The sequence below is a fragment of the Bubalus kerabau genome, chromosome 3 (assembly GCF_029407905.1).
Source record: "Bubalus kerabau isolate K-KA32 ecotype Philippines breed swamp buffalo chromosome 3, PCC_UOA_SB_1v2, whole genome shotgun sequence".
In the NCBI taxonomy this organism is placed as follows: Eukaryota; Metazoa; Chordata; class Mammalia; order Artiodactyla; family Bovidae; genus Bubalus; species Bubalus kerabau.
The window spans coordinates 45,888,670-45,916,626 of NC_073626.1; the positions used below are offsets into that span (position 1 = coordinate 45,888,670).

Genomic DNA, 27,957 nt, shown 5'->3' on the forward strand with positions numbered 1-27,957 from the left:
ACTGAGCTAATTTTTGCTCAGAGGGCTTCTTCTGTAGCTGATGCTACTCACTAGTTCTAAGTGTGAGAAACCTGGAACTCACCCTGGGAGGCCCCTATTCCTTTGCCTTCACATCCAAAAAGACACTTTATAAGTATTACTTCCTTCATATCGCTCTTATTTAGCTCTGTTTCAGAACCACCTTTCAAGGCCAGGTTCTCACTAGTCTTGCCAAGACTCCTGCAATAGTTTCCTGGTTCCCAACCTCATCTGATCCATGCTCTCTTCTGCCAGTGTGGTGATCTAACAGCGAGTGCTGTCCGACCATATCCTTGTCTTGTTATGAATTTGGACTAGCTTCCCAGTCTAAGAATCCACTACAAATGTCAGGTACCGACCATGGTCAACCGAAAGTCTTCCCCAAAGAGGTTTTTGAAGGATCTTGGTATTCACAGAAATTAAGGAAAAGCCGACCGACTGAGGATCCTGGGCCTTCTGGTCAGTTGTGAGGGTGTTAGTGTCTGAGTAACTCATGCCAGTGACCCCACTGAATGAGGGGCTCAGTTTGTGTCCCATGAGACCTCTAGGAAGTGGTAGGATGAAGACCTGGGGTGGTCACTTAGACCAGGAGTCCATGGCCTGGAGGAAGAGCAGATACCCAAAGGAAAGTATGTGATGCTACTTAAAAAATTTTGAGCATGAGTGAAAATATATAACAACTGACTCACATTCCTTTTCCTTTTTAAAATGAAATCTATACTTAGTGTGTCCTTGTCATTTAAGGTACAAAATTATCTAAACCTTATCAGTTTTTCAAATATGTCACCTATTATATTCTGTTTCTCAGTCTAGAATTCCATCTGCTTTACATTGCAAATATCCTACTTACTCTTTATTATTAAAGTATAATTGATTTAAAATGTGTTAATTTCTGCCCTCATGGCTCAGAGGTTAAAGCATCTGCCCGCAATGTGGGAGACCTGGGTTTGATCCCTGGGTTGGGAAGATCCCCTGGAGAAGGAAATGGCAACCCACTCCAGTACTCTTGCCTGGAGAATCCCACGGAGGGAAGAACCTGGTAGGCTACAGTCCACAGGGTCGCAAAGAGTCTGCCACGAGTGAGCTACTTCACTTCACTTTTCTTCAATTTCTGCTGTACTGCATAGTGATTCAGTTATACACATATATACATTCTTTTTTATATTTTATTACATTATGGTATATCCCAGAATATAGTTTCCTGTGCTACACAGTAGAAGTTTGTTGTTTATCCATTCCATATATAACAGTTTGCATCTACTAACCCCAAGTTTCCAATCCATTTTTACAACTCAACTGAAATGTCATTTCCACAGTCATGTTTTCCCTAATTCCAGCAGGATGAGTGGGCCACTGTGTGTGCTCGCTAAACCCTATGAATACCCCTGTAATCCTGTAATAACTCTAATCACGGCTACTTGCAATGCTTTCTTGACAAGCTGGCTTCTCTGGCTAGACTGGGTTATTCTGTAAAAATTAAGATTAAGTTTTACTAATCTATGCCTCCTCCAAATGTGCCTGGATTATGTTGTTGTTCAGTCACTCAGTCATGTCTGACTGTTTTCAACCCCATGGACTGTAGCCCGCCAGGCTCCTCTGTCCGTGAAATTTTCCAAGCAAGAGTACTGAAGTGGGTTGCCATTCCCTTCTCCAGGGGATTACCCAACCCAGAGATCAAACCCAGGTCTCCTGCATTGCAGGTGGAATCTTTAGCCGCATATACATAAATGTCTGGCATATGTATGTATGTATATACGTATGTGTGTATATATATATATATATATATATATATATATATATGAGAAGGCAATGGCACCCCACTCCAGTACTCTTGCCTGGAAAATCCTATGGATGGAGGAGTCTGGTAGGCTACAGTCCATGGGGTTGCTAAGAGTTGGATACGACTGAGCGACTTCACTTTCACTTTTCACTTTCATGCATTGGAGAAGGAAATGGCAACCCACTCCAGTGTTCTTGCCTGGAGAATCCCAGGGACAGGGAGCCTGGTGGGCTGCCGTCTATGGGGTTGCACAGAGTTGGACAAGACTGAAGTGACTTAGCAGTATATATATATATATATATATATATATATATATATGGAGAGAGAGTAGAACACTCTTATTTTCCTTCCAGGCCCAAATTGGATGCATCCGTTCAGCCCATTAGAGTCTGCTTAGATGATTATTGGTCTAAACCAAATACTCTCTTGAGGCTATCTTCATCTGGAAATGTATGCTACATAAATAGGTGTGGGTACAATTCTATGTTGGAAAAGTTTTAAAAAATAGAATGAGATGTCGAAATTGACATTTCAAAAAAATTAAAAAACAAAACAAAACAGAGGAAAAGTAAAACCAAAGTACCTATTTAATTATTGTGAGAGGTGAGAAGGTTTTGAGGCAAACTGCTTCTAGCTTGGACCTGGGCCCAGCATCCAGTATATGATACTCTTTTCCATTTCATGGATCTACTAAGTTTTGACTTTTTTTTTTTTTTCAAGTTTCTTAACAATGTACAGTTGCAAGTCTGCACCATAAACTTCCACAGAGAAGTAGCTTTCACTTGAGTGTTTTCACAATGTACGTGTGTATGTGTGCTCAGTCACTTCAGTTGTGTCTGACTCTGTGACCCTATGAACTATAGCCAGCCAGGTTCCCCAATCCATGGGATTCTCCAGGCAAGAATACTGGAGTGGAATCCCATGCCCTCCTCCAGGGGATCTTCCTGAACCAGGAATCAGACCCATGTACATACACAGACATATATTGGAGTTATAATGTATAAAATCTTGCAGGCCTCCTTAGCAACCTAATCCAAACATAACTACACATTGTAGGCAGAGGTTTTATGTCTCACTGAAAATTTTTATTCTAAAATTTGAGAAAACCCAGTGGAGTAGAAATAAGAATGTAGCCTCAAACTATTGCCGATGGCCCAGTGTGTGAAGGTGAGCACATCCCTTTGCCTCAAACCGATCCCCACTCTGACATCCTCACTGGTCCATCCCACCACATCATTAGATCATCCTGGACCTCTCATGCAGGTGAGGGGACCAAGTCCCAGGCCCTCAGAGCTGACTTGGTAATTCTTAACTCACCTCACCGAAGAGCACTTGCTCCTGCAGGACATTTTGGCAGCCTCCGTAATTTGAAGAGAGAAATCTCTAATGGTGGAAATTAAGCCAATAAAATAAGCTGTTTTAGGCAAGCCCGCCTTCCTGTTTTCTCTCTTTCTCTCTCTCTCTCCCTATATTTGCCTATTTAAATATATCTAAATCTTCCAATTGTGGTACTACTCCCTTAACCACAGAGCGTGCATTTGAAAAGCCCCAGTGAATGCCTGGAATCTTGGCTACTACCAACCGTATATGAATACCACTATGCTTCTTTCCTATACAAATGTGCCCATGGTAAAGTTTCATTTATAAGTTGGGCACAGTTAGAGAATGTCTGAAATGCCAGCATCACTACTCTAGTGCTTCAGGGACATGAGCATTAAGTAAGGTAAGAGTTCCTTGAACATAGGGGCTGGAATGCCCCGGCAGTCAATCTGATAATGGAGATGGCCAATAAGTGATGACAGGTGGGTAGCACGCACAGCACGGCACACCAGACAGAGGGATGATTAGTATATTGGGTGGGATGAAGCTAGACAGTGTAGGGTTTCATTACTCTGTTCAGAACAGTGTGTGATTTTTAAAAGGAGTGAGATAGTGCCATTTGCGGAGATGTGGATGGACCTAGAGACTGTCAAACAGACAAGTAAGTCAAAAAGAGAAAAATATTGTGTAACATCACTTATAAATGTGGAATCTAGAAAAGTGATAGAGATGAACTAACTTGCAAAGCAGAAACAGAAATGCAGAAGAGAACAAAAATATGGATACCAAGGGGGGAAGAGGGAGTTGGATGAATTGGGAGATTGGGACTGACACATATACGTTATTATGTATAAAATACATAACTAATGAGAACCTACTGGATAGCAGGGAACTCTCTTCAATGTTCTGCAGTGACCTAAATGGGAAGGAAATCCAAAAAAGAAGGGCTATATATATGTATTTCTGATCCACGTTGCTGCACAGCAAGAAGCTAATAAAGCATTATAAAGCAACTAGACTCCAATAAAAATTAACAACTTAAAAAAATTGCTTACTTATGGAATTTTCCACTTAATTTTTTCAAACAGCACTTGATCATGGGGAACTGAAACCACAGAAGGGGAAACTGAATCAGATGATGATTGGATAAGCGTGGCTAAAATTTCTAGTGTCGTCAATCTTCACACATCTAGCTAAGATCTAGTGTTAAGAAACATATTTGATTAACTTAATTATTTCCAAGAAAACATCTAAAGATTCTGATTCCCTTCATTGTTCTTGTGTAATGATGGTAGGAAAAATCACAAGAAGAGGGAATGCAGTGCTTTTCTTTTCATCTGAAGTGGAGCACGTCCAAGGAGAATGGTCATGTAGAAAGAGTGTGGTGCGGCGGGCTCTGATCTTTCTAGTTATGCATATCCTACATCCAATTTGTTGAAAAGCTACTCCAATATTTATGTATTACTGTTACTGGTTATTATCTCAAAGAAGTCATTTATTGGAAATTCATCTGATCAACCTTCATGTAAATCCAAATTGCAAGTAAACATGATCATTTCATTTTCTTTTTCTGATTTCTTCTTGGTTGTTTTAAAATGTTTGTAATGTGTCAATCAAGGTTCACAAACAGCATCATTACTGACAATTTTGGCCAGATAATTCTTTGTTGTGAGCTCTGTGCTGTGCACTCTAGGAAGCTCTGCAGTATCCCTAGCCACCATTCACTAGATCCTTGTGGTCTAGACAAACAAAACAGTCTGTGACCTAAAAAATGAAGTCTGGACATGGCTAAATTTCTGTTGGAAGGTAAAGTCATCCCTTGTTGAAAACTGCTAGTCTAAAGGAATTTATTAGTTGTGGAATTTGTGTCCAATATGTCACTTTCAATATGAAGTTTCTTTACAGGAATATTTGAAAGCTTTAGTTAATTTCTAGACCATAAATTGATTGAAATGAGATAGTATAATTAATAGATACACTTGAACTGCAGTATTTAGCCATGTGCTGGAAACAAAGAAGTTAGGGCACCACTTTCAATCCCTCCCAATCGCAGGGTTCCCACTCCTACCTCAGGGTGAAAGCAATGTGCATGTGGATATCAGAGATAACCCCTCAAAGAACAAGGAGAGGTACTTATACATACACTCATCCATGCATTCTTTAAAGACTTCTCCTGGGTTTCAGAGAAGGTGTTTATTCTCAGCTCTCTTGGATTGGGGTGGGGAAGGACTGGAGAAGGGGAGGATTCTGGTCCGTAAATCACAGTATTACAGTTTCAGCCAGCTTGTCCTAAAATGGTAAGCTGTGCAGATGGTAATATGTGTAGAGTGCCAGTAGTATCTGCTGCAATCCTGCTCATGGACTGAAGTCACTGAATGAGAAAGGGTTTGAATATGTATGGGCACTAAAAGATAAGTGAAGGACGAAGAGAAATGGTGGCAGATTTAAGCATCATAGGTGGAAGGATTGCTTGGGGACAGGATGACACCTCATCTTCTGAGTCTGGAAAGAAGATGGGAAGGATGGCTGCAGATGGACATGGGTTTATGTGTTTGATGACAGGAAGGAATAGGACTGACATTTACCATCTTTGTCTCCTTGGTAACCTCTGAGAGAACATCTTCCCTGGAAAGTGATGATCTCTGAGAAGTTAAGAAATCAATAGCTACGAAAGGAACAAGTTAAAGACATGTGAGCAACATCTAAAAGCTTAGCTGAGACAAAAATCTGAAAATCCGTGGTGGCACCAAGACTGTGGTGGGTCATCTCCAATAGTACCTAAGAGACATCGTACAAGCATAGAAAATGAAAAGGGTAGGACTCACATATTTATGAAATAAATGTTTATTGAGTGCCCAATATGTGTCAAGAACTAAAGGCTGAAGATAAAATAGGCAACAGACAAATTAGACAAAATTCTGTGATTTTACAGAACTTTCTAGAGGAGAAATATAGAAAGCAAATAATTGATGAATACAATTATAGTGTATTAGGGTGAGCTGGGGTTGGAGATGTGGTGTCATTTTATATAGCAAATGTGGACCAGAACTCTCAGAGAAGGTGTCATTTGAAGAAAGACTTAAAAGAGGTGAGAAATGAAGTCTTGGGGATTCAGGGAAGCATGGTTCAAGGAGAAGGAAGAGCAAGTGCCAGGGTTCTAAGATAGGAGAGTGTGCGGCATGGTGAACAAGAGCAAAGTTAGTGTGATGGCTGGACCAATATGAGCCAGGGTAAACTGGTTAAATTGAGGCCAGAGAGATACCAAAGCTGGAGGTCCACATTGTATAAGATCTTTGTAGTCTATGGCTTTTAAGTTGGTTTAATGCTAAGAATAATGAGGAAAGATTATTTGAGAGGACCAGGGAAGAAAAGGATTGAGGATATTATAAAAACATATTTTAAATGACCATAGAAAAGGAGAGGAAGTGAGTCCAAGATGATGTCCAAGAAGAAGATGAATTGGGGGCCTGATGAAAAATGGGATGAGAAGCAGGGGAGAATGAAGTTCAGTTCAGTTCAGTTCAGTCACTCAGTCGTGTCTGACTCTTTGTGACCCCATGGACTGCAGCACGCCAGGCTTCCCTGTCCATCACCAACTCCCGGAGCTTACTCAAACTGATATTCATCGAGTCAGTGATGCCATCCAACCATCTCATTCTCTGACATTTGCTTCTCAGTGAAAGTGCAGGATTTGAAGGACAAGAGAGTTCTTAGGTGGAGAATATACTTTTGAATGATAATTAATACTTATTTAGCATGAATGCTAATAAGTTGTAAAGAGTGTGAATAAGCTGTAAAGAACAATATTGCATAGAAACCTGGAATGTTAGGTCCCTGAATCAATACAAACTGGAAGTAGTCAGACAGGAGATGGCAAGGGTGAACATTGACATTTTAGGAATCAGTGAACTAAAATGGACTGGAACAGGTGAATTTAACTCAGATGACCATTATATCTACTACTGTGGGCAGGAATCCCTAGAAGAAATGGAGTAGCCATCAGAGTCAACAAAAGAGTCCAAAATGCAGTACTTGGGTGCAATCTCAAAAATGACAGAATGATCTCTGTTTGTTTCCAAGCAAACCATTCAATATCACAGAAATCCAAGTCTATGCCCCAACCACTAATGTCGAAGAAGCTGAAGCTGAATGGTTCTATGAAGACCTACAAGACCTTATAGGATTAACACCCCCAAAAAGATGTCCTTTTTGTTATAGGGGGCTGAAATACAAAAGTAGAAAGTCAAGATACACCTGGAGTAACAGGCAAGTTTGACCTTGGAGTACAAAATGAAGCAGGGCAAAAGGTAATAGAGTTTTGCCAAGATAACGCACTGGTCATAGAAAACACCCTCTTCCAACAACACAAGAGATGACTCTAACACATGGACATTACCAGAGGGTCAACACTGAGATTAGATTGATTATACTCTTTGCAGCCAAAGATGGAGAAGCTCTATACAGTCAGCAAAAACAAGACTGGGAGCTGACTGTGGCTCAGATCATGAACTCCTTATTGCCAAACTCAGACTTAAATTGAAGAAAGTGGCGGAAACCACTAGACCATTCAGGTACCTAAATCAAATCCCTTATGATTATACAATGGAAGTGAGAAATAGATTTAACAGACTAGATCTGATAGACAGAGTACCTGATGAACTATGGGCGGAGGTTCGTGACATTGTACAGGAGACAGGGATCAAGACCATCCCAAGAAAAAGGAATGCAAAAGGTTAAATGGTTGTCTGAGGAGGCGTTACAAATAGCTGAGAAGTGAAAGGCAAAGGAGAAAAGGAAAAGATATACCCATCTGAATGCAGAGTTCCAAAGAATAGCAAGGAGAGATAAGAAAGACCTTCTAAGCGAACAATGCAAAGAAATAGAGGAAAACAATAGACTGGGAAAGACTAGAGATCTCTTCAAGAAAATTAGAGATACCAAGGGAACATTTCATGCAAAGATGTGCTCAATAAAGGACAGAAATGGTATGGACCTAACAGAAGTAGAATATATTAAGAAGAGGTGACAAGAATACACAGAAGAATTATACAAAGAATATCTTAATGACCCAGATAACCACGATGGTGTGATCATTCACCTAGAGCCAGACATCCTGGACTGTGAAGTCAAGTGGGCCTTAGGAAGCATCACTATGAGAAAAGCTAGTGGAGGTGATGAAACTCCAGCTGAGCTATTTCAAGTCCTAAAAGATGATGCTGTGAAAGTACTGCTCTCAATATGCCAGCAAATTTGGAAAACTCAGCAGTGCCCAGAGGACTGGAAAGGGTCAGTTTTCATTCCAATCCCAAAGAAAGGCAATGCCAAATAATGTTCAAACTACTGCACTCATTTCACACGCTAGCAAAGTAGTGTGCCAATTTTTCCAAGCAAAGCTTCCATAGTATGTGAACTAAGAACTTCCAGATGTTCAAACTGGTTTTAGAAAAGGCAGAAGAACCAGAGATCAAATTGCCAACATCCACTGGATCATCGAAAAAGCAAGAGAGTTCAAGAAAAGCATCTACTTCTGCTTTATTGACTATGCCAAAGCCTTTGACTGTGTGGATCACAATCAACTGTGGAAAATTCTTCAAGAGATGGATTACCAGACCATCTGACCTGTCTCCTGAATAATCTGTATGCGGGTCAAGAAGCAACAGTTAGAACTGTACATGGAACAACAGACTGGTTCCAAATTGAGAAAGGAGTAGGTCAAGGCTGTATATTGTCACCCTGCTTATTTAACTCATATGCAGAGTACATCACGTGAAATGCTGGATTGGATGAAGCACAAGCTGAAATCAAGATTTTTGGGAGAAACATCAATAACCTCAGACATGCAGATGACACCACCCTTATGGCAAAAAAATGAGGAGGAACTGAAGAGCCTCTTGATGAAAGTGAAAGAAGAGGGTGAAAAAGTTGGCTTAAAACTCAACATTCAGAAAACTAAGATCATGGCATCTGGTCCCATCATCACTTCATGGAAAATAGATGGGGAAACAGTGGAAAGAGTGACAGACTTTATTTTCTTGGGCTCCAAAATCACTGCAGATGGTAATTGCAGCCAGGAAATTAAAAGATGCTTACTCCTTGGAAGGAAAGTTATGACCAACGTAGGCAGCATATTAAAAAGCGGTGACATTAGTTTGCCAACAAAAGTCTGTCTAGTCAAAGCTATGGTTTTTCCAGTAGTCATGTACGGATGTGAGAGTTGGACTATAAAGAAAAGTGAAAGCAAAAGTGAAGTCGCTCAGTCATGTCTGACTCTTTGCAATCCCATGGACTGTAGCCTACCAGGCTCCTTCCTCCACGGGATTCTCCAGGCAAGAGTACTGGAGTGGGTTGCCATTTCCTTCTCCAGGGGATCGTCCCAACCCAGGGATCGAACCCAGGTCTCCCGCATTCCAGGCAGACGCTTTAACCTCTGAGCCACCAGGGAGGCCCCTAATAAAGAAAGCTGAGCACCAAAGAATTGATGCTTTTGAACTGTGGTGTTGGAGAAGACTCTTGAGAATTCCTTTGACAGCAAGGAGATCAAACTAGTCAATTCTAAGCAAAATAAGTCCTGAATATTTATTGGGAGAACTGCTGAAGCTGAAATTACTATACTTTGGCAACCTGTCATGAAGAACTGACTCATTGGAAAAGACCCTGATGCTGGGAAAGATTGAAGGTGGGAGGAGAAGGGGACGACAGAGGATGAGATGGTTTGATGGCATCACTGACTCTATGGACATGGGTTTGAGCAGTCTTCGATAGTTGGTGATGGACAGGGAAGGCTGGCATGCTGCAGTCTATGGGGTTGCAAAGAGTCAGACACGACTGAGTGACTGAACTATTGATGTGCTAAGGACCTTTATGTATTATCTCATTTAAATTTTGCAGCCACCTGATATGGGAATAAATTTTATTATCTAAATGTTGCAGCTGATGAAATCGAAGCATAGAGAGACTAATCCTCTTTCTTAAAGATGTGTTGCTAATCATTGGTGAAACTAGAAATTGATTTCCATAAGTCTCTTTGGCTCCTGTTCTTGACAAGTTCACTGTACAGGGCTAAATGCTGTGGAGGATTCAGGTGTGATGATATGGACTCAGGTCAATGAGAATCGAGGTTAGAGATGATTGAATGGGGCTGGAAATGGCACTTTGCAGTACTTTAGTGACTCAGTGGGTGGCAAGGAATCAGAGGCAGCAGAATTAAGATTGCACAGGTAGGATTATGGACATCGACGCCAAGATGATATTAAACTAAAACAACAAAAGATAAAGACTTGCACTAGTTTACAGTCTGAAAGAAAGGTGCCAAAGGAAGGGAAACAATGAAGATAAAATTATGAGTTAAATAATTTACAGAGCAAAGTTGGGGAATACGTTTGATATGTTGGAGTTATGAATTAACTTTGGAGAGAAAGACTCTCATTTTATAGGAAAATAACTGAGGACCAGAGAAGCAAATCATGAACCCAAGATTTAAAGCCAATTAAATAGTAGCTCAGGGGCAAGGATCCAGGTTTTCTGATCTTCAGGACAAGTCCTTTCCACGAGGCAACCCAGACGCTCTTGGTGAATCATTGTCTGCTGGTTATTTGTCTCTAATCCAAAGGAAGATATTATAGTTAATGAGTAAATACAGGATGGCAAAACCCACAGCCTTACAGAGACATGAACGATATCTTGACCTTTGAGTTTCCTTCACATCTCTTCCCTCCCCCCTCCCCAACAGCTCCTTAGCTCAGATCACTGACTCTTCTTGACTATAAACTGCCTTTCAGATATTGCAGACCCCTGCATTGATGTCAAGCAGAAATTCAGGGAGAGAAAACTAAGGTCACCATCAGGGAATTTCTAGCTAAATTAGACTCCACTAAGTTTTGAAATCAAAATGCTTCTGGTAGGTGAGTGCTGTATGGATGCGCTATCAAGCCCGTGTGTGACTGGGCATTTGTTACTGATATGACAGAGCGGAGCAGGCAATCTCAGGAGAGTCTGGATTTTAGTGGCAGTGCAAGTAGGTGAGATGAATAATTGTGTTTTTGACTTTTGAATTTCCTACACCTTGCCAGTAGTCCTTGCTGCCAAAATTTGGGCCATGTGTATTCCAGAGAGGTTTTTGATTTAAGAATCTAGGTTATTTTGAAGGCAAGCAATATTCAATGTATCATCTACACCTAAGATTTTATGCATTTATTTTTATGGCAACGGATGTTTCTCCTGTAATATGAAATATAAAATTTTAACATTGGAGGAATGACAATGGTCTATTGCTAACATGCACATTATCTTTGGCAAGCATTGAAATTCTTGATTAATGTTTAACTACAAGAAATACACTCAGTTCAAGTAAAGGATCAGTTTCAGGATTCACGCTGAGTTGTCTTGATGATTAGAACTTAGGCTCCAAGGAGAAGCCCCAAGGCCAAGGGGATCGAACATACCAACCAGTGGGAGCCTTGCTGACTGACCTCTGGAGAATGTGGGCCGGATATAAGATCTTAATCCTTGCTTATCTCACCACAGAAATTTGGATGGAGAGACAGTATTTATCACAACGAGAAGTGGACCCAGGAGCTGAGTTCACTAGGAATCACACCATTTTGGAAGGTCCTCGATTCAAAAGAGCCATTTTCGAAGGGCAGTACTGTAGAAGTTTTGGTTGCTGTTCAGACAGAGATGATGGCTGCGTGACTCAGTTCTATGAGGTGGACGCGCTGTGTTACTGTGATAAATTCTGTGAAAGGGAAAATTCTGATTGCTGTCCTGATTACAAGTCATTTTGCCGTGAAGAAAATGGCTGGCCTCCTCGCACAAAGCCTTGGTCCCCAGAAGGTAGGATTCGGGAATGTGTTTCAGCATTGCCCTAGTTCATAACAAGGTCTAACTGTCTCTTTCCTTCCTTCCTGCCTCCATCTCTCCTCTTCCATCTTTCCTTCCTTCCCTCCTTACCTCTCTCTCTCCTTTCTTTCCTCCCTTCCTTTCTTAAGTTGAAATGAAAAATGAATACTTTGATCACCAGGTTAAATTTCTTTGGTTTGTTAACATGCTTTGATTCAGATGCCGGCACCTGCCTCAGCCTAGCACCTTCGGCAAAGTCCTGGTGTGACTGGCCACGAAGGCTGCATTCCGTTCTGCTTTGAATAGCCACTCACCTTATAAAAAATTACTTAAAATTCTTTCTTTGTAAAACGTCTTGACAAAAAACAACCTCTCCTGCTTTTTTGAGTGTAACCTCAGAGAATCACATCAAAGTCACAAAATTGATCCTCTGCAGATGTATGTAACATTTTACTTATTGTCTCATTGAGTGGCATTAGAACCTGTGTTACAGCAATGCCATTTAAACCAACGCAGGAGCGTAATAAAGGTGGCCACCCTCCCTGCCTAAGTAACACCAAAGAGATTCTCCTTGTATGTTTTTGTTCATTTTGCCAATCAGGGATTTTAAACTGTGAAAAACAAAACAGTGCTTCATACAGAGTAGTTGTAAAAGTCTAAGACTGAGTGAATAAATACAAATATTGGGTTGGCCAAAAAGTTAATTTGGGTTTTTCTGTTACATTCTATAGAGCAACCTGAATGAATATTTTGGTCAACTCAATAATTCAAAAGGAGAACGGTGTTATTTGCTCTATTGGTTTAATTATAGTAGAATGACTGTAGGTTCTGAGCAATCAATATATCTAAAGTTTGCAAAAAACACAAAACAAAACTCTCCTGCTCCACTTTATATGAGGCAAAATTCAGGTTTCCTCAAAGCTCTGTCACATAATTATAAGTAGGTGATGGTGAGTGGAAATTACTATTAGAAGACAGTGCAGGACAAATTAGGATTTGTATCCTTACAGCAAAATCCAGATGCTGACTTTTGCTTTCATTTTCAATAGTGCCATCTTGTTTGTAAAACACACACATGCTACGTTAAAATTTCCACAGCATGGTCATTCCTGCTGGACCTTTGCCTTTCCTAGCAAACAGCAATTAGACAGTCCATCAGAAATGGGAGAGCTTGTCATTCATTGAAAAATATTCATTGACTGCCTCCACCATGCCAGACATTGCACTTTTGCTGAGGCAACCATGGGGAAGTGGCTCAGATGGTAAAGCGTCTGTCTGCAATGCAGGAGACCCGGGTTCGATCCCTGGGTTGGGAAGATCCCCTGGAGAAGGAAATGGCAGCCCACTCCAGTATTCTTGCCTGGAAAATCCCATGGATCGCAGAGCCTGGTAGGCTACTGTCCATAGGCTCGCAAAGAGTCCGACACGACTGAGCGACTTCACTTTCACTTTCACTTTCTCCTTATGGGAGTGATAGTCAAGTTTTGTGTGTGTGTGCATGGAGGGGGGGCGCGGGGGGGGGGGGAATGCGTGGTGTAAGATATTTAACAAATGCACTGTCCAGTCGCAAATTGTGTTAAATTCTCAGAAGGAAACATTTCGATGTTGTGGGAAAGCCTATCAGAATATAATGTCAACATGGAAAGCAGTATACAATATTAGCTTGGGGAGTGAGGGGTGTGGTCACCTGAGGAGCTGACAGAACCTGGTCTGGGGGCCAGGAGCTTGGTGTGGACTAGGTGCTGGATGGAGGCCACCATTTCTGAGAGTCATGGCTGGCGGAGGGTTGAAGGTGACATAAGAAGGGGTTTGAGAGGAGTAGAGGTCAGATTTCGCTGGGACTTATAGGCTATATCAAGAATTTTAAATTTTATCCTATAATAAGAATTCATTGAAAGGTGTCAGGTACGAGCAGGGTCGGCTTCACGAATGCTGAGAGTGAGTATTATGTATTAGCTGCAGCGTTTTTGATGTGCTAAAGCATACTTGAGCTTTCCTTATTTGAGCCCTGTAGCCCATTTAGATGGAGAAGGCAATGGCAACCCACTCCAGTACTCTTGCCTGGAAAATCCCATGGATGGCGGAGCCTGGTGGGCTGCAGTCCATGGGGTCGCGAAGTCGGACACGACTGAGCGACTTCACTTTCACTTTTCACTTTCATGCATTGGAGAAGGAAATGGCAACGCACTCCAGTGTTCTTGCCTGGAGAATCCCAGGGACGGCGGAGCCTGGTGGGCTGCTGTCTATGGGGTCGCAAAGAGTCGGACACGACTGAAGCCACTTAGCAGCAGTAATAGCAGCAGCAGCAGCAGCAGCAACAGCCCATTTAGAAAAGAAACTGCTACTTCATCTATGTCTGTTTTTGCTTTAAAGCTAAGACTTTGCTAAGACTTTAATTTAGGGTTATGTTTTAGGTAGAACTTATGTTCCCGGTATAGCTTTTATTCCATTCATGATGGAGGGAAGCAATTTATTATTTTATTTAGAGGCAAAAGGTTCACATCATAACTGTACTCATGAGGTAATTGTTTTCTTTTGTTTTTTTTCTTTCTTATGAAAGTAGCTTGTTGAAAGAAAATAACACTACACAATATTGAAAAAGATACAATTATATGAAATAAATAGACAATGGCATACTGCTGCTAAGTCGCTTCAGTCGTGTCCGACTCTGTGCGACCCCATAGACAGCAGCCCATCAGGCTCCTCTGTCCCTGGGATTCTCAAAGCAAGAACACTGGAGTGGGTTGCCATTTCCCTCTCCAACACATGAAAGTGGAAAGTGAAAGGGAAGTCGCTCAGTCGTATCCGACTCTTAGCGACCCCATGGACTGCAGCCCACCAGGCTCCTCCATCCATGGGAGTTTCCAGGCAAGAGTACTGGAGTGGGGTGCCAGTGCCTTCTCCAAATGGCATACTATTTGTAGTAATTTTTTGCATGTATGAAGTGACTTTCCTCTGAGATGCTAGAGACAAAATCACTGATTTATTAAATGTTTTTCAGTTATTTAACTGCATGATATGGATAGCCTCCAACTAAAATAAATAATTTTTTTAAAAACGGGACATTATTTACTTATTTGGCATATTGTTTTTAAAACTTAAGATAATACGTTTTTAAGTCCCAGGTTGAAAATAATTACAGTAATTTCTTATACTGTAATTATTTTCAACCTGGCACTTAAAAATGTATTATCTTAAGTTTTAAAAACAATATGCCAAATAAGTAAATAATGTCCCGTTTTTAAAAAATTTATTTATTTTAGTTGGAGGCTAATTACTTTACAATACTGTAGTGGTTTTTGCCATACACTGACATGAATTAGCCACAGGTGTACATGTGTTCCCCGTCCTGAAACCCTCTCCCACCTCCTTCCCCCTCCCATCCCTCTGGGTCATCCCAGTGCACCAGCCCTGAGCACCCTGTATCATGCATCGAACCTGGACTGGTGATTCGTTTCACATATGATAATATACATGTTTCAGTGCTATTCTCTCAGATCATCCCACCCTCGCCCTCTCCCACAGAGCCCAAAAGACTGTTCTATACATCTGTGTCTCTTGCTGTCTCGCATATAAGGTCATCATTACCATCTTTCTAAATTCCATATATATACATTATTATACTGTATTGGTGTTTTTCTTTCTGGCTTACTTCACTCTGTATAATAGGCTCCAGTTTCATCCATCTCATTAGAACTGATTCAAATGTATTCTTTTTAATGGTTGAGTAATATTACATTGTGTATATGTACCACAGCTTTCTTATCCATTTGTCTGCTGATGGACATCTAGGTTGCTTCCATGTCCTAAACCACTTGTAAAAGAATGAAACTAGAACACTTTCTAACACCATACACAAAAATAAACTCAAAATGGATTAAAGATCTAAATGTAAGACCAGAAACTATAAAACTCCTAGAGGAAAACATAGGCAAAACACTCTCTGGCATAAATCACAGCAGGATCCTCTATGACCCACCTCCCAGAATATTGGAAATAAAAGCAAAAATAAACAAATGGGACCTAATTAAACTTAAAAGCTTTTGTACAATGAAGGAAACTATAAGCAAAGTGAAAAGACAGCCTTCAGAATGGGAGAAAATAATAGCAAATGAAGCAACTGACAAAGAATTAATCTCAAAAATATATAAGCAACTCCCGAAGCTCAATTCCAGAAAAATAAATGACCTAATCAAAAAATGGGCCAAAGAACTAAACATTTCTCCAAAGAAGACATACAGATGGCTAACAAACACGTGAAAAGATGCTCAACATAACTCATTATCAGAGAAATGCAAATCAAAACCACAGTGAGGTACCATCTCACGCCAGTCAGAACGGCTGCTATCCAAAAGTCTACAAACAGTAAATGCTGGAGAGGGTGTGGAGAAAAGGGAACCCTCTTACACTGTTGGTGGGAATGCAAACTAGTACAGCCACTATGGAGAACAGTGTGGAGATTCCTTAAAAAACTGGAAATAGAACTGCCATACGACCCAGCAATCCCACTGCTGGGCATACACACTGAGGAAACCAGAAGTGAAAGAGACATGTGTACCCCAATGTTCATTGAAGCCCTGTTTATAATGTCCCTTTTGTATAAATTGGAAGTTGGACATATAGTTACTTCCAGTCATTGGGGAATTTCAAAGGTCAGATACAGAAAAAAAGTGATAGAGTTTGAAATGCAACTAGACTGGATTTTCCAGACAAAATCTCTAGTGTGGCAGATATTAAGGAAGAGTCTAGTGAACCATCTGCTGTGAACAGACATAAGCTAATTTGATTATACACAACTTCTATGTTCACACTGGTTAAAAAAAAAAAAGGATGTAAATCACTGACATTTGAATTGAATCAGAGTTATTTACCCTTTCACAACCTCCCTAACCACATTACAATGAAGATAAATCACATTCCAAATTCTGCTGTGCATACTGATAATTACAAAAATATACATTGGTACGGAGACCTACACTAGTCTATAAACCTGTGTAAGCATCATGAAATCTCAGGTCCCCATCCTGTTAGATGTTGCCATATCTACCATGCTTGAAAAATTTATTGGCATTTTCCCATATCTGATAATATTACAGATTATCAGGTTATAATAAATCCTCCTACCCAGTGGCTGGACAGATGTTTTGGAGATTAATCCTAGGGTATCAGGTTTAAGCATGAAGTCTTTTGATCTTAAAAGATACAAAAAACTGGGGAGTATGAGTGGGATATGATTTTTAACTATTTAAACTAATCTATATAAATTGAATATTGTTAAGTGATGAGTTGATTGCTTATATCCATTATGCTGATTAGCAAGTCACTAATTTTACCAATGAAAGCCCATATCTGGCACTCATTATGTTATACTCTAGTGTTCATTAAAAGATGGATAGTGGAACACCTTGTAGGAGCTGCCTTTGAGTCTGGACTTTCAGGATAAATGATATTGACCACCTATGGATGCAAACTCCTGATTAAAGCAGGCAACTGCCTTCCCTGAAGTGATGTTGGGACCAACACAGATAGTAGAACACATTATGATGGAGTATTTTAAAATAAATTATATTATACTGTCATTTTTTCTTTTCTTTCTTTCTTTTTTAACTTTACAATATTGTATTGGTTTTGCCATATATCAAAATGAATCCGCCACAGGTATACATGTGTTCCCCATCCTGAACCCTCCTCCCTCCTCCCTCCCCATACCATCCCTCTGGGTCATCCCAGTGCACCAGCCCCAAGCTTCCTGTATCGTGCATCGAACCTGGGCTGGCGACTCGTTTCATATATGATATTATACATGTTTCAATGCCATTCTCCCAAATCTTCCTACCCTCTCCCTCTCCCAGAGTCCAAAAGACTGTTCTATACATCAGTGTCTCTTTTGCTGTCTCGTATACAGGGTTATTGCTACCATCTTTCTAAATTCCATATATATGCGTTAGTATACTGTATTGGTGTTTTTCTTTTTGGCTTACTTCACTTTGTATAGGCTCCAGTTTTATCCACCTCATTAGAACTGATTCAAATGTATTCTTCTTAATGGCGGAGTCATACTCCATTGTGTATATGTACCACAGCTTTCTTATCCATTCGTCTGCTGATGGACATCTGGCTATTATAAACAGTGCTGCGATGAACATTGGGGTACACGTGTCTCTTTCAATTCTGGTTTCCTCAGTGTGTATGCCCAGCAGTGGGATTGCTGGATCATAAGGCATACTGTCATTTTTTCTAAAATCAAGAGACTTATTTAACTTTCCAAAAATCTGATTTACCTAATTCTTTTAATAATGGCTGATAATGTTGCAAAACTCATTTGGTTTCAACAGTCACCGCTATGCATCTATCTACTTATTTATTTATTTATATCAAGGTGTAACCAGTTTGATTACCTCACACTGAACGCTTTTCACTGAGAAAATAAATACACCAGGGATTCTTTCATCTCTTATCATAATTTTCAACGTACTGCCATCTTGGTTACTGTTTCCGTGAAGTAGATTCCTCTTCTTGGGCTCTGAATCCCATCATCTCTTGTCTTTTCAAGATCTCCACCCTTACAATTGTCCGTTCCTCCCTCTTTCCCCTCTCCTTTTCTCTTCTTTCCTCTCTCCCTTTTTTTCCCTCTTTCTCTCCTAAACCATCATTTTCCTCCTTCTTTTCTGGATTAATCAGTTTACAAAGTTATTGATTTATGAAAGTATTTTTGTAGCTCCCAACTTTTCTTTAACTCAATTTCTACTACCTTTAAATCATCAATCATATTTTCAAATGAACATTTTAAAAGAAATATTTTTTATTTAAAACTAGCAGAATCCAAAACAGGATACAAACATTGCTTGGGAGATGGAGCTAGACATCAAAGATTAATTTCTAATCCTGACTCTGTTTCCATGATGAAGTGATACCTAGCATGGGAACCATACAGTTTATTCCTTAGAGTGACACAGGATAATTCATCTTTTCACTGCTGGTGAGTGTAAATTGGTGAAATCATTAAAAAAAAAAAAGATGATATGAATTAAATGCCTTAAAGATGTCCAAACCTCAGTTTTGACACAGAACTTCCACTTCTTGGAACTTTTCCTGAGGAAATAACTAAGAAAGTGAGCAAATGTCATTTACAAGACATTCTCTTGCAGGACGCTGGTGGGTAGTTGTAGCTCCCAACTTTGAAAAAGCCCACCCTCATCTCCATGTCCTTAACTAGTTTTATCTTATTTCCTCCTTTCCTTTAATGGCAAAATATCTGAAAGAAACATTTCACTTCCTGACTTCTAAACCTCTCATCAGCTCATTCCTACAAGACCTTTTCCCCTGCTACTTTACCAAGCTCTATCTTGGCAGGGTTATTGAAGACTTCCATGTTTTCAAGTGCAGTATTCAGGTGTCCATTCTCTTTTATTTTTTGTTTTTGCTATTCAGCATGTGGAATCTTAGTTCCCCTACCAGGGATCAAACCTGCCTCCTCTGCATTGGAAGTGCAGAGTCTTAACCACTTGACTACCAGGGAAATCCCAGATCTCCATTCTTTTCTTGACCCCCTCAGCTGCACTCTATGTAGGTGACTGTTTCTGCTTCTTTGGAATACGTCTGTTGCTTTCCAGGACTCCACCATCCCCTGAATTCCCCTCTTCTTCCCAGGTCAGTTCTTCTTAGTTTGTTTCTCTGAATGTCTGTTGGTTACAGTGTTTGAGCTCAGTCCTGGATGTCTTTCTCTTACCTACAAACACTCTCTCAAGGAGACTGTTATTTATTCTCAAAAACTTAAAGATATGTATGTTACTGGCTCTGAAATTCATGTTCCAGCCTTGACTTGACTTTGGACTTCCGTTCCTACTCTACTTGATGTTCTCCATTAGGATGTCTAACTTAGATTTGATCTTAGTCTAAAATATGTAAAGCAGAAGCTTGATTTCTCACTACAAACCTGTTCCTTATTTCAATAATAGCATCACTGCTTCTCTATCCCTAAAGCAAAAATCTTAGTGAGACTTCTGTGACCCTTATTTTTCCTGATTCTCCAATAGTTAATCCCATTTGCTTTGGCTCCAAATTAAGTTCATCCAGTTCTTTCCACCCTTATCTGTATCAGGCAAATCCTTCATTCCTCTGGGAATACCACTCCAGGCAGTAGACTAGGAGAGGTGAGGACACAGTTTATGGAAGAGACACTTTGGATAAGGTCTTACAAGTCCTTGTAAGAGGTTCAGTTTTAGTCTAAATTTAATACAGAAAAACATGAGGCTTTTAAGCAGGGAGTGACATAACACAGATCTTAAGAGAGCTTTCTAAATGCTGTTCAGGGGATGAAGGATACACTGGAGTCAGGCAGGAGCAGAGGAGGGGGGTGAACTGAATTTCTGTATTAGTGTAGAAGCTGATGCTTCACTTTGTCAGTACTTCGGCCAGGCTCAGATGAACAAATAATGGTTTTTGTTTAAGAAGCCACCTCTCAAGTGAGATTGTAGCAAACATTGTTTCTGATAGTCAATTCTGACTTGACATTAAGGAAGGAAGATGAAGAAATGTAACTTTTGATAACACTAGACATAGTACTAATGATGTTGGGCAGGCCTGGGGATAGCATTCTCTTGGCTTCAAAATTAGTAGCTGGGGAACAGGTCAGAGAAGGGACAGCCTCCTTTAATTAGAACCTTTGTAATTTCTGGTCCCTTTATCTATATAACTGGTACATTGGACAAGAAACATTTAAGCTGTATGAATAAAAACCAGCTTTAAGATATACATATGTATACGTACATACATACAACATCAGTTCAGTTCAGTAGCTCAGTCATGTCTGACTCTTTGCAACCGTATGGACCGCAGCATGCCAGGCCTTCCTGTCTGTCACTAACTGCCAGAGTTTACTCAAACTCATGTCCATTGAGTCAGTGATGCCATCCAACCATCTCATCCGCTGTCATCCCCTTCTCCTCCCACCTTCAATCTTTCCCATCATCAGGGGCTTTTCAAATGAGTCAGTTCTCACATCAGGTCACCAAAGTATTGGAGTTTCAGCTTCAACATCAATCCTTCCAATGAATACCCAGGACTGATCTCCTTTAGGATTGACTGGTCCAGGGGACTCTCAAGAGTCTTCTCCAACACCACAGTTCAAAAGCATCAATTCTTCGGCACTCAGCTTTCTTTATAGTCCAACTCTCACATCCATACATGACCACTGGAAAAACCATAGCTTTGATCAGATAGACCTTTGTTGGCAAAGTAATGTCTCTTCTTTTTAATATGCTGTCTAGGTTGGTCATAACTTTTCTTCCAAGTAGCAAGCGTCTTTTAATTTCATGGCTGCAATCACCATCTGCAGTGATTTTGGAGCCCCCCAAAATAAAGTCTTCCACTGTTTCCATTGCTTCCCTATCTATTTGTCATAAAGTGATGGGACGAGATGCCATGATCTTAGTTTTCTGAATGTTTTAATCCAACTTTTTCACTCTCCTCTTTCATTTTCATCAAGAGGCTCTTTAGTTCTTCTTCACTTTCTGCCATAAGGGTGGTGTCATTTGCATGTCTGAGGTTATGGATATTTCTCTCTGCCATCTTGATTCCAGCTTGTACTTCATCCAGCCCAGTGTTTCTCATGCTGTACTCTGCATATATGTTAAATAAGCAGGGTGACACTATACAGCCTTGACGTACTCCTTTCCTGATTTGTTCCATGTCCAGTTCTAACTGTTGCTTCCTGACCTGCGTACAGATTTCTGAAGAGGCAGATCAGTTGGTCTGGTATTCCCATCTCTTTCAGAATTTTCCACAGTTTGTTGTGATCCACACAGTCAAAGGCTTTGACATAGTCAATAAAGCAGAAGTAGATGTTTTTCTAGACCTCTCTTGGTTTTTTGATGGTCCAGTGGATGTTGGCAATTTGATCTCTGGTTCCTCTGCCTTTTCTAAATCCAGCTTGAACATCTGGAAGTTCATGGTTCACGTACTGTTGAAGCCTGGCTTGGAGAATTTTGAATATTATGTTGCTAGCATGTGAGATGAGTAAAATTGTGTGATAGTTTGAGCATTCTTTGGCATAATACATACATACATATATATGTGTGTGTATGTGAGAAAATTTTTGCTTCTGGGATTTTTGGTGCCCATCTCCCTTTTACCCCTCAGGTTTCAAACAATGTGAGATATATATATGCATATAGGGCTTCCCAGGTGGTGCAGTGGTAAAGAATACACCTGTAATGCAGGAAACACAAGAGACATGGGTTTGATCCCTGGGTTGGGAAGAGTCCCTGGTGTAGGAAATGGCAACCCACTCTAGTATTCTTACCTCAAAAATTCCATGGACAGAGGAGCCTGGCAGGCTACAGTCACCAGTCAGACATGACTGAGCCACTGAACACACACACACACACACGTGTACATATACATACATATTGAATCATTTGCTGTTCAGCAGAAATTAACATAACACTGTAAATCAACTATACTCCAGTAAAATAAATTTTAAAAATAAGCTTTTCCCCCCACTTTCATCCACCCTTTAGAACTAGTCAGTGGAGTACTTTCCTTGACTTTGAATGACACTTGAATTGTTGCTTGAATTTTTACTGTTGCTTGCCTAGGTAACGAAAAGTTCTAGGATCTTTGTAAATTGCAAACATAGAAATTTATTTACAAAAAGTGTTTAATCCTGGGTAGTAATTAAAACTCTGAACTTAATTTAAAGTTGAGTCATTTTCCTCCCCTGTGGGCCACAAAAGAAGTGTTTTCCTTCTCTCTTCCTGTGATGGTGGAATACACGGAAAAGGGATGGATAGATGCAAATACAAGGAGATTTGAAATTCATTAAGCAAAACATTGAACTGTGAGAACATGGTGCTTGCTGAAAAAAGTAGCTGTAAATGTTCCCTGAGAAACAACTTTTTGAAAAATTGGAAGAGAGCTAATCTGAAATTGGCTTTTGTGACATTATGGCTTGTAGTTAAACCAGGTCCCTTGAAATGATTTTTAAATATGTAGATTTACTCCTATTATTATATACAGTAAAAAGTTAGAATTCCTAGAGGGGTGGGATGGGGTGAGAGGTGGGAGGGAGCTTCTAGAGGGAAGGAACATAGGTATACCTCTGGCTGATTCATGTTGATGTATGACATAAGCCAACACAATATTGTAAAGCAATTATCCTCCAATTAAAAATAAATATATTTTAAAAAAAGTTAGAATTCATTTTATTTAACTAGGGGCCATTGATGTGATCTCTCAATGTTGCGTTTCCATCAAAAAAGTTTTTATGTGACACGGGAGTGAATTATGTTACTTTTGCTAATTCGGTAATTTGTGTAAGTTATATTTACAAAGGGATTTAGTTTCTAGCCAGTGCACTATTTAACCATATCTTTCTGATTGGCTTTCATGCAATGATAATTCACCATTGATCTCTTTGGAGTAGTTTCTATAATCTGGTAAAACAGCAAAAAGTTTCAGTTAATGTGACTTCACTGGTGGCTCAGACCATAAAGAACCTTCCTGCGTGTGGGAGACCCAGGTTCAGTCCTTGGACTGGGAAGATCCCCTGAAGAAGGGAATGGCTACCCACTCCAGTACTCTTGCCTGGAGAAATCCATGGACAGAGGAGCCTGGAGTGCTGCAGTCCATGGGGATGCAAAGAGTTGGACAGAACTGACCAACTAACACTTTCACTTTTTGGTTAATAGTTGAGGAACATTTAGATTTAGAACACAAAGGGCTGCAATCTTATAAACTTTCCTCTGGATTCACATTCTGGAGAAAAAATAGAGTTTCTCTTTGTAAGGTGAATTCGCTGAAACAGCTTCATATTTTGGTCCAAAACTTTGTTCCTTCCTCTAATCATATGCAACTATTTATATCCACATGAGACTTGATTAGATTTTAAGATGAGAAATGCTATTAATTATTTCGAACACTGTTTTACTGCTTACCTATTTCTTTAAACACATTAATTATTTTTTGAGTGTGTTTAGTGATTAATACCTCAGTAATCTAGTTTTTAATGCTTTACAAACCCTCTCAGTTGGGACAAATACACACTGCAAGGATAGAAGCTCATGGAACAAATCCAGAAAAATTGGATAAATCAGATCAGATCAGATCAGTCGCTCAGTCGTGTCTGACTCCTTGCGACCCCATGAATCGCAGCACGCCAGGCCTCCCTGTCCATCACCAACTCCCGGAGTTCACCCAGACTCATGATTGAGTCAGTGATGCCATCCAGCCATCTCATCCTCTGTCGTCCCCTTCTCCTCCTGCCCCCAATCTCTCCCAGCATCAGAGTCTTTTCCAATGAGTCAACTCTTTGCATGAGGTGGCCAAACCCTGACAAAAACCCCATGTAGATTTCTGTCAGACTGGCATCAAATATTTTTGCATATTTGAGAACACTAAACACAATTTTACAGTACTTGTTATGTGAATGCATTTTATTAATCAATTTAGAATTTTGATTTGTTTACATGTTATGTTGACAGGTTGCCACAGAGATGGTCAACATTATGAAGAAGGAGCAGTAATTAAAGAAAACTGCAATTCCTGGTAATGAATTTAAGTGGCCCAGAACTGAATTCTACTGTGTATGTTTTCTTCAAATAAAAGGAATATCTGTGAAACAAAGCATATGTTTAAATACAGATACACAGAATCATAAGATAGCACATATCAGTAGTCTTTATGAACATATTTAATTTTAATAGATGTGCCAAATCTACACATGAATATTTCTTTTAATGTTTGAGTTTGATGTTAGTGACAGTCCAGTAAGCACACCCATTAATTACAAACATTCTGATGTACTATAGGCAAATCAAATCGTGTTTCCTTGAGCACAGTAACTAAATATATTATAATCAGACTGCCTTAAAATGATTATCCTGCAGAAAATTTGCAATTACACATGCTGAATCTGCTGTCTTCATTGTTGTCTATTTTCAAACTTCAATGACTGAGTGGTCATTTCATTCATTAACTGCCTGGAGTAGAAGATATTGCGTTGTAGCATAGTTAATGAACGTATTGTGATTTGTTTTTGTCAAGAATTAAATAGTCATTAATCAAAGCATTAACATTAATCAAAAATATATTTTATGCCTTAACAAGGTGCAACTCGGGGTACTAATTTCGTAAATGTACTCCTAAAAGGCCCAGTCACTTTCATAATGTTTGTATTTTTACAGCACATGCTCAGGACAGCAGTGGAAATGTTCCCAGCATGTATGCCTTGTTCAACCAGGATTAATTGAACATGTCAATAAAGGAGATTATGGGTGAGAAAAATTTTGCTTTCTGGGATTTTTGGTGCCCACCTCCCTGTTACCCTTCACGTTTCAAACAATGTAGTTCTTATCAGTTACCTGCAAAAAAGATAATTCTTTAAAATAATTAAAAAAAAAGTGTGAGAGAAATGGAGAGGGAGATAGAAAGGCATGTGAAATTGGAATACACAGAGGTAAACTTCAAATAACTAAAAATTAAAATGTACAAAGGAGAAATATGGAGCATGGTCTTAAATTATTCAGGAAGGAGCAGTGTCATGGTATGAGTGAGGTGTGTAGGAAGAAATTTAGTTTAAATAAGTAGTCAGACAAAATCAGGAAGTAGCAAACTGATTCATTCATGTTTATTTTCTTTCCTTCCACATTTGCCCTGACCTAGCCAATCACACTTTCACTTTTCACTTTCATGCATTGGAGAAGGAAATGGCAACCCACTCCAGTGTTCTTGCCTGGAGAATCTCAGGGACGGGGGAGCCTGGTGGGCTGCCGTCTATGGGGTCGCACAGAGTTGGACACGACTAAAACGACTTAGTAGCAGCAGCAGCCAATCACAAGCTCAAGCTATCCTGTGCAGAATCTTATCTTAAGAGAGTAATATTTTATCTTGAGGATTCTCCAAAAGACCAGTCCATCTAGACAGTTTCACCGAGATGACTGGTATCTAGCCAATTTCACTCATAGTTGAGTCAAAAGGTCAGGCCATTTTACTTTGCTAATGAACAGAAACTTGGGCTGATTGACACTTAAAATAACTGTTTGATGCTCTGTAGATTAGCAAAGTCACTTTGCCACTTCACAGAAGGAATAAGGAGAAGATGCCAACACTGGCTTTCTTTACAGAACTGGAAGGAAGAGGGGTGGTGGGATGGTTTCTGCCTCAGGATTTCGCTACCCTTGATAACATTTTCCACCTTCAGGAAAAGATTTCACTTGAAAAGATCTATTGTCTAGCAACTATAAAAGTGAAGTCATCCTCAAATGAATTTTTTAAAACTAAAAATATCATTTCTCTCCACACTTAAGCTGTATGTTTCCCAGCACAATGGGGCACTAATTTTCAACGTACTCCGAGTATTTTCTTGGAAGACATGAAAGACAGAAGTCACATTTGTTGATATTAATATTCTCAAGCCATTTTAAACTGCTCTGTGTGTGTTTCACCAATATTTTGGGTGATAATATGATGACATTTTAAGTATTTCTAGGGAAAATCAATTCTTTTCCGTGGCTAAGTGATATATAAATTATTTAAAAAACATGAGAGTATGTGTCATTATGAGAGATTATCTGAATCAGGTTCCTAAAAGGATTCAAATGCTTGCCCTAACAAGCACACACTTCCAGGAAGCCAAGATAAGCAGCCAACGTTTCTGTTGTCACAGAACCCAAGAGAAACCACCACTTAAAGCAATGTGGAAAGAAAGTCATAAAAGAGTCTAGATCTGTTGGGAATGCTATCTCCCTTGGAAGGAAGCATTTTCCCATTGTTCATTTACTGTTGAGAGTACTCTAGGAATATGTCAGAGGCATGGGCTTTACCTTTTAGTAGCAAATATAGATGACTCAAAAAAAAAAAAGGCGAAATAAAATTGCAGGAAAAGAAAATATATACAGACAAAGGGGAAAAAGAGGTGTATCGCTCATCGCCCTGCTTGTGGCACCAATTGTCTTGCTGTATCCCACTGTGCCCACTGTTCGTTGAACCCAGGGTAGGCAAGGCACAAGCTAAGAGGCTGGAAAGAGACTTGAGGAGCCGTAGGAACTTCAGACAGGTTTATTCTCTCCTGGTGGGCACAGCAGCCATAACACAGCCGCTCTCTCGGCTGGCTCAGCGGACGTACTGCAGTTCTCTCCTCTCATGACTGACCCAATGGACACAGCCGTGAGACAGCAGTAACTTCCCCTACTTTATGGCTGGAGCTCACATAGATACCGCACACAACTCATGACCAACCGAGTACCTCATGACGCGCATGTGCGGTGCTATAAATGATTTCAGCTGTTACACAGTCGTTATTTACAAAATGTGGGGCAGGAGAGCCTGGACACGCCATCTTGGCCAATTTGCTCTCTCCCCACACTCCACCCCTTCAGGGTCTCTCGCTCACGTTCTATGCGCCGTCCATCTGTGATACTCCTTTGGCCAGTAACACTAACCCTTGGATTTACATCTTGCAACAGCAGTAGCTACAACAGCAGTTACATCCCCAACACAGAGCAAAGCCCAACACCAGGTATCACTTGGGACCCATGTTGCAGTCCTTGCCCTCATGGTGCTAGACGAGTCACCCACTGCACGTGGAGTGCCTTTATCGTTCATGGCCAAGTCCAGTCCACTGTCTGTCCTTGTGAGACTGGAGGAAAGCCTCCACAGGGGCAACTCCATTCCTGCGGAATTTTTATTAAGGACACACAGAACTCCCCACAGGCACCAGGCCCACCCCGCAAGGAAGGGATGTTTTGTGGTCCCTGTTCACAGTCCACCCACACGATTACACTTTACAGTACACTCCCCATAAATTAGCACACATTTGCATCTGCGTAACCCAGTTGGGACCCCTGCTAGCTCGGGCCCCCTGTGGGCTATTCGCACTTTCAAAATGGCGTCCTGCATGCCGTCTCTCTACTTCTCTCAGTGAAGTGAGGTGAAGTCGCTCAGTTGTGTCTGACTCTTTGCAACCCCATGGACTGTAGCCTGCAGGCTCCTCCGTCCTTGGG

The 27,957-nt window shown here is 40.3% G+C and overlaps 1 protein-coding gene across 1 annotated transcript in view; it reads left to right on the top strand.

Moving 5' to 3' along the window:
• Positions 1-11,595: 11,595 nt before the first annotated feature.
• Positions 11,596-27,957, top strand: part of TINAG (tubulointerstitial nephritis antigen) — a 105,605-nt gene continuing 89,243 nt past the window's right edge. The window contains exons 1-3 of the mRNA XM_055571775.1: positions 11,596-11,950; positions 24,439-24,502; positions 25,141-25,230. Of these exons, the coding sequence (XP_055427750.1) occupies positions 11,596-11,950; positions 24,439-24,502; positions 25,141-25,230 (509 nt within the window). The remainder of the gene's footprint in view (positions 11,951-24,438; positions 24,503-25,140; positions 25,231-27,957) is intronic.